Source organism: Lytechinus variegatus, chromosome 13, assembly GCF_018143015.1.
Source record: "Lytechinus variegatus isolate NC3 chromosome 13, Lvar_3.0, whole genome shotgun sequence".
NCBI lineage: Eukaryota > Metazoa > Echinodermata > Echinoidea > Temnopleuroida > Toxopneustidae > Lytechinus > Lytechinus variegatus.
In genome coordinates this window covers 5253984-5262329 of record NC_054752.1, presented here as the reverse complement: position 1 = coordinate 5262329, position 8346 = coordinate 5253984, and the positions used below count along the sequence as shown (strand labels likewise).

General features: G+C 37.3%; 1 protein-coding gene across 1 annotated transcript; it reads left to right on the top strand.

The window, feature by feature from the left end:
* Positions 1–5379: 5379 nt before the first annotated feature.
* On the top strand, positions 5380–7287 carry LOC121426462. Its single transcript, XM_041622780.1, has one exon. It carries the CDS (start codon positions 5380–5382, stop codon positions 7192–7194), a length of 1815 nt encoding a protein of 604 aa, XP_041478714.1. The 3' UTR covers positions 7195–7287.
* The last annotated feature ends 1059 nt before the right edge of the window (positions 7288–8346 follow it).

Below are 8346 nucleotides of genomic sequence, written 5' to 3'. Positions count from 1 at the left end.
GTACATGAACAATAGTCCGTATTCATATCTAGACAAGACCAATATTGGGAGAATTTGAATTCAAGGAGCATTTTGGGGTAAAAGTTGGGAACCGGTCTATTTCACCTAATTTGAAGGTGCTGAATCTAATAAGACCGGTTCCCGAGCCAATTTTTTAATGTCTTGACCACCTAATTTGCATAAACAAAATGGCTGCCAAATTGACCATTTAAAATCTTATTTCTACAATATTCTTTTATAATACTCGCTTTCATCGACATGGATACTGCAAAATCCTGCATACTGTACCATTCGGGAAAATTTGTTATTTCTGTTTGCGGCTAATTAATTATGCAAATTTATGCATATTTTGCAATATTATGTATAATTTGATAATTACACCTAAAAAGTTTATCATTTTGGGTACAAATAGCATTTGTATCATTATGATAATTGTTTGGCCCTTATTTAGGTCAATTTTCTATGTATTTTATCGTCAGAATACTTGCCTAATGCACTTGATATATACATACATACATACATTTAATATTTATATCGCGCTTTTCCATGTAAACATGCTCAAAGCGCTTTACAGTATCATATTATAATTATGTTGAATATTCTGCTCTCCAAGTGCTAACAATATTAATCAAATGGATATTACAAAGAAAATAAATAGGTCTTTAGTTTGTTTTTGAATAATTGCAGTGAAGGACATGAGCGGATGTTGATATGGAGATTATTCCAAATATTGGGACCTGTGAAACCTATGCATTGTTGACATTTCTTGGAGTTCATTCTTGGGACTTGTAAAAGAAAAGGGTCTGTTCTAGAACGTAATGAATATTGACTTTGTTGAACTGGAGAAAACAGACATGATATGTATTGTGGTGTAAGGTTATTCATGGACATGTAAACAAGCAATGCAATCTTCTATGTAATTCTCTTTCTTACCGGTAACCAATGAAGTTCTTTGAACAAAGGAGACACGTGATCATATTTTCTAGCCATTGAAATAATATGAGCTGCACGATTCTGAATTCGTTGTAGTCTATCTAAGTCGGAAACATTAATATTAATCAAAAGAGAATTTGCATTATCCAGACGGCTTAAAACCAGTGAGCGAACTGCATGATGGCAAGCCTCATACGTCAACATTTTCCTGACCCTAGATATATTGTATAAATGAAAATTAAGTGTTTTACATAGGGAATTTATTTGATGAGTCATCGTCAGTGACGAATCAAATTGAACACCTAAAGTTCTGACAGATTCGGCAGGTTCAATGATAGCATCACCAATTAACAAATGAACACGGTCAGATAAATAGTGCCTAAGTTTCGGAGAAATTATCAAAAGAGACTCTGTTTTTTGTTCATTCAATAGTAACTTATTTCTTATCATCCATTCATTAATTTCCTGAACACATTTCTCAATCAAGGAAATGGCATTGCGAAAACTAGTTTGAGATTTGGGATCAAAAGAATAGTATAACTGAACATCATCAGCATATAAATGAAATTCAACACCATTGTTCCTCAGAATGTCCCCAAGTGGTCGTAAATACAAAGTAAATACAAAGTAATATATCCCAGTACAGAATGTGAGCAACCGTGAAGGTCCGTGTAAAGACCCAGTCACATCCGTGATCATCCGGGTATTCCGTGTTGGCTCCGGGAGCATATCAAACAGGATCCCTATTGCTACCTTGCCTATCCTTGTAGACTCCGTACTTTTCCGTACATATCCGTGTTAATAACCAGTTAACTCCGTACTCACTCCGGGAATGCTAGGAAAATACAAATTTGGCACCCCGGATCATCACGGACTGAGATCCGTGATGATCCGTGTTGCATCCGTGAAGGTGTAAAAGGGGCTTACACTACTTGTGGGTGATTACAATCGTTTACATTTGTGGGTACCAAAAGTGCGTTATATTCACATTTATGTGAAAAGCAACACCCCCCCCCCTGAGTTATGCCCGTGTGATTGACGTTGATGAAGAGTGAGTAACAATCAGAAACGGCTGTCGACGTGGTCATCGCTTAATATAAGAGGCGATGTTGTATCAATGATGTACATGTAACATCCGGCGAGATCAGTCAATATCAAAGACACTAAGATTTGAAGAATTGGGGTTCGGATCTGAACATGATATATCATTAAACAGATGATGGTCAATTTAGAAGAGTCCAAGAATGTGATTCAATTTCATGTGTTACGCTCTTACGGTAAAATGAAGATTAGATTTTCGACAGCTAGTTCTTCACTGAGATGGAACCTTTGCAATCTTCATAAAAAATCCTTACTAAAAACCATTTGATAAAGGTGTAGAAATATTTCTCCAAAACAATGGGCTGTTTTACCCCGTCCTTTACTTTATCCCGTTAAAGTTATTAAAAGGTTTTATTATGAATAATTATATTTCCAGTCCCCATGAGTGTATGTAAGAAAGAGAGAATGAGTGCATAGGGGAGGGGGGGAGATAAACTAGAGATAAAAAGAGATTGAGGGAGAGAGGGGGTTGTGAAGTTGACATGTTCCTTACCGATTGTGTAAAAAAAGACAGGCTAAACTCCAAATACATATTCACCGATCTGAAAAATCACAAGTTCGAGAACGAAGGAAAATCATGAAAATAGTGTGGTTGGAAATCACTCTGGCAAATTATCAGGATGAACCCCCTATAGAGGGCGTATATTTACAAGCATCGAGCCGACACGACAGCGGACTTCAATCATGTCAATAGTACCAGCGTCGCTGAGGAGGAGGGGGTGTCCCTTGATATAATCGTGATGCCCTTTACTGTTTGTAATTTTTGTACGAACTGCGTCAGGCACGTCACTGACTAAATTTATCGTTATTTCTAATAAACATGGAAAAAAAACTAAACTAAACTAAACTCCAAATACATATTCACCGATCTGAAAAATCACAAGTTCGAGAACGAAGGAAAATCATGAAAATAGTGTGGTTGGAAATCACTCAGGCAAATTATCAGGATGAACCCCCTATAGAGGGCGTATATTTACAAGCATCGAGCCGACACGACAGCGGACTTCAATCATGTCAATAGTACCAGCGTCGCTGAGGAGGAGGGGGTGTCCCTTGATATAATCGTGATGCCCTTTACTGTTTGTAATTTTTGTACGAACTGCGTCAGGCACGTCACTGACTAAATTTATCGTTATTTCTAATAAACATGGAAAAAAAACTAAAAATAAATACATTATCACTGGTACATGAATGCATGAAAAAAACTAAATGGATAGGTAATTCAAACGTTTGTAAACTCCCTATTAGCCATTTGAGGATCACCAAGTAAATCGAAACGTTTAAACTTTCAATTCATTTCATAACCCATTCCATCGCCTCTCAATTTTATGTTGCTCTAATATTATACAAATAAATCGTAACGCCGCGGCGTCCTGAACTTTGAAGCATGATATAAAATAATTATTATTATCTTGTTTTTGCTTGCACGAGAGCTATATCGTCTTCGTGTACATTAGTTTATAGAAGTGCTCTGCTCATCGATAGTTTACTCTCTAAAAGAAGGAGGAGATACAAAAAAGGTAATACAAGACAACCCCCCCCCCCAACTAATTTCTTACTTTTATGATCCTTCAGCATGAAAATAACATATAGAGGCATTTATTTTGTCATTGCTGAAGGAAAAAAACATCATGGCTGGGTTTTGAACCCACGTCCCTCTAATTGAAAGACGAGAGTGGTAACCACTAGACCACCCCCATCCCTCCCTCCCAGAGAAAAAGAGGAAGAGGAACCATGCAAAGAGGGTTGGGGCAACGTCTCTAAGATTTCTTTATGTGATATGAAAATAGAACAGGGCAAGAAGGAGGAAATATAGAAAGGGGAAAATAAGAAAGATTTAATTAAAGATAGATGACTGGACAAGAAGGGGGAAGACAAAAGGGGAAATGAAATATTTTTATTAAAGCATAAATGGCTGGACATCTAAAACCCTAATTGCTTGATAAGAAAAATAATTTCAAAATATCGTCAGCTCTTGGGTGCTGTTGCCCGCCTTTCTCCCACCATTTAATTGCCATGACGACTAACCCCCTCCCCCAGACGGATTTTTACATTCTACCCTTAGCCCACTAATTTACCTCCCTTTTCCGAGATAACGACTCTACCCAAAGGGCTTGTTTATTGCATTTATGTCATGTAAATATTTATATTTCTATCTCTAATATTTACACACTCTACCCTCAGCCCACTAATTTACCTCTACATGTCCTACCAAGATTACGACAATGTCCAAAGGGCTTGTTTATTGCGTCTAAATCATGTTCGATGATATTAATATTTATTTTATTTTTTATATGTTATATTTATACGTGAAGAGCTAGTACACACCTTTGACATTAATAGTTAATAAGATTATGCATAACGAAATAAATTGTATGCAAATTAAGATTAAACAGACGTCAAAGTGCAATATAAGGTTGAGCTGTATGATCATGTCATCGTGATAGTATCTGGGGGTGTCGTCAGCCTTGGCCATTTCAAAAGGCGTTGGAAGGACTAACTACCGGCAATTTCAGATTGGATTTACATTAAAAAAGGGTAAAGTGTATACGTTATTAGAATTTAGAATAATTGTAGTTGATATTACAGTGATAATGATAACATGCCTTTATATATCGACATCAATCTAGAAATATCCCATTCCGAGGCGCAAAGGAGAAAACAAAAAATGAGAGAGTTTGGCCCTGGAGTTTGGATGAGCATGATGAGTGAACTAGTGCCAAGAACTGTTAGACCAAATAAGACTTTTAGTTTAAGCTCGCTTACCATTACCTACACTCGTTGTTGTATAATATCAGAGAAAGTCTATTCACTATTATAGGGTTAATCATGTGGGGTCTTACGAAGAAGCTGGTGTAATGTTCTGAGCTGACGGTATGGAAGGCATGACAATTAAGATCTTAAAAACCTTTTGGTGCAACTCTATAAGGTTTCGAAGTGAACATTGGCATAATTGTCATAATAGTGTCGTGACTGACATAAAATTGTAAAACTGGATTATTATTCTGCAACGAGGGTATAATTTGATGCAAAAAAATAATTATCTGAAATCATTAAAAACTCCTTGCATGAAACAATCGAAAAAGAATGTAGCATACAATATGTCAATGTAGGTACTACACCCATCGCACCCCTCCCTCCCACTCCCTCCCTTTATCGTTCTCGCTGTAAAGCTCTCTCTCCCTCTCAATATTGCTGTTTTCTCGATAACAGTGCATCAAATAACTGTTATCTGATCAATTAATATCGTATTATGCGTATTAGGCTTCTCGCCCCCAATCCTATTTCTCTTTCTACCATTTCTTTACAGCTCCCAACCTTAACCCCCTTTAAATTCTCTTCACGATGGCGTCTAAACTCAGCTCAGATGAAGAGGGCGCTGTTTGTGAAGAAGCTGATTGCAAATCGATTACTGACGTCACGTTCTATGTGAAGGAGAAGAAGAAGCTCTGTCATGACTGCGCCTTGAAAAAAGAATGCATCGGAATAGTACGAAGAGGTGTACCTAATCTCTTCTGTGAGAAACATGAGAAAGTTATGGATATGTACTGTAAGACGCATAGGGAAGTCTTATGTCTTTCTTGCGCTGTGATAGATCATCATGAAAAACCTTGTGTACGGCAGGACATAGAGGACGCACTACGGGAAAACAAAGCAAAGCTCACCATCCTTCAGAAAGCAGTGATGGACAAATTGGAGCTATTACAAGCTTATGGGATTGAGATTTATCAGGGTAAACAAGTCCCAGACGAACATTTTAAAACTATTCAGAATGAGGTTGATTCCGAAATCAAAGAGGAGATCGAAGCAGACAAAGCCAAGGAAAAGGAAGATGCTGATAAAATCGACAAGGAGGTTGATGGGGAAAATGAGCAGCATCAAGAGGAGATTCGAAAGCTCCAGGATAAAATTAACCAGAACAACGCGAAGAGAGAGGAGAGACACAATGAAAATCGTTTAAATGCAGAGAAGAGACGAAAACCGATAATTGATAAACAGCGTATTCTTCAGAATGACATTCAGAACATCGCTCAAGAGATCGAGAGAAAGATTGGAGAACTTGAGAAATCATGGCAAGACGACACAAAATCAGCAGAGAAAGCAAAAGAGACACTGGACAGAATTCTTGAAGACGATAAAAATATTGTCATAGATGGACATCGTGTGCATGCATCAGTGAGTGAGGAACTAAAGAAGCAACTGAATGAGGGTGAGGTGAAAGAAATAAATCGTGTTGTATCAGGTGTGAGGTTTGTGAAGGGTGTTGGGAGAGAGAAGTATGATGGAAGAATTGATGGGTATGATGGAGAGTGGAAGCTCATTGATACAATCAATGTCAGAGATAAAATCACATTCCCTTGCATTGTTGGATGTATAGATGAAGATAAGGTGATGATCACAGATAGGATGATTGGTAGATTACATACCTACATGTTAGATTTGAACAGTAAAACCACACAGAGAGTGATCAACGGTAGTGATACATCATATATATTCTCATGTGCAGTACTGAATGATGACAAGATAGTATGTGGTAGAGGCATCACAGGTTGTACAGGAGACAGTCTACCTGGGTGCATCAGTGTATACGACAGACAGTGGAATCACATCAATGACGTCACAATACCAAGAAACACGACGCGTACTTATGTAGGGGTGTGCGTTGCAATCGATCAGGATGGGATGATCATCGCTGCTGAAGAGGGTCAGTCTATGATATACGTCATCAACCCAGTTAATGATGAGATTATCAATACCATCACGTGTAAAGAGGAGATAGCAATGTGCGATGTGCTGTCATCAGGTCACATCATCGCTCAACCCTCTACAATAGATCGCAGAGCACTCATCATTGACAGAGAGGGTGATCATAGGGAAATCCCCCACAGTGATGTCATCCTGAATGTGTGCGTTGATCGTATGACAGACGACCTCTACGTCGTGACATCAGATGATGAGTACAAGACGTGTGTGATTGATCAGGTGATGAGTGAGGGTGATATGAAGAAGAGAAGAGTAGCATCATTCCCTTTATCAACTAGACTGGAGAATAGATTATATCACCTTGCCGGATCTCGAGTGATGATGACGTCATCAGGGAATATGATTGCATGTGATGGAGATAATATTCTCATATTCAAAAAGCGATTCATCCTCTAGATCCATGACAGATGAATCATCATACTGAACAAACAAATGATATTAGAAATGTTGCTATATTTCACCATTGCATGTTTTCAATTTCAAAATCTGAAAAAAAGTATTAGAAAGACAGACGATTTTTATCCATTTCCTTGGTCATGTTGGTTGTGGGGATGCTCCATGTCTTTAGAAACATCATACCCCCCTTACATTTTACATGTTTGTATGAAGATACTTTACACTAGACTACTATCTTTTAGTTGTTTGACTGAACATTGTTTGAAAGCAGATCTTTTGTACCCTATTCCACCCTTTCTTGTTTCAATTTAAGATTTTGTATAAGCCCTGCATAATATTACAGTATAATTACAGCCAGGTTAAAGCATCATCATGCGTACCATTTTACGAGTCTGTTATTGTTACTTTACATGAATGTTTAGTTTGTTGTTCTTCTTCATCATTTAGACTTATGCCGGGGCGAACATAGGGGATCTATTCTAAAAGAGTTACCTTTACCATGTTTACTCTGAATCATTTTTTAATACTTTAAACATGGGCGGAAATCCCAGGGGGACATTTTTCTTTTTCTTTTTTGCTTATCAAATGTTCCAGCCTCTGGTACCCCCTAATACATTTCTCATCAATCTCACTAGGATTAATTTTAATTATTTTTTGCTAGTGTTTTTTTTAAATATATAAATTCATTTGCTTTCATGAAAGTGTTCAGTTCCAAGGCTGATAGAAACTGCGCTAAATGCGTTTCTTAATACCTCTCAAGTTGTATAACTGTATTGCTTGCTAAATTCAAGGACCTATACTAGCAAGTGCTAGTAGATCCACGCTTAGTTAAAAAACATTTATGTTCAATTATGATTGTATGAACGATTGAAAATGATTTAGTTGCAAGAATTAATTATTACAAAGGGTTCATGAATACTTTGTTTATAATCATGGGTTATGTTTGATTCTTTTGTTCATGCCAACTGAAATCCTTTGCACTTATGCTTTGTTTATTCAAAGCTGATTTGATTACATATTTTACTATTGAGAACGTGAATGAACTTGGTTTGGAAACAAGATGCTCAAAATATAGTTGACGTGCAGGGCGTCAAATTATTTTTTCTTCCTCAGGAGCAAGTTTTGAAGCTCAAAGTTTCCTCAATCAGCTGG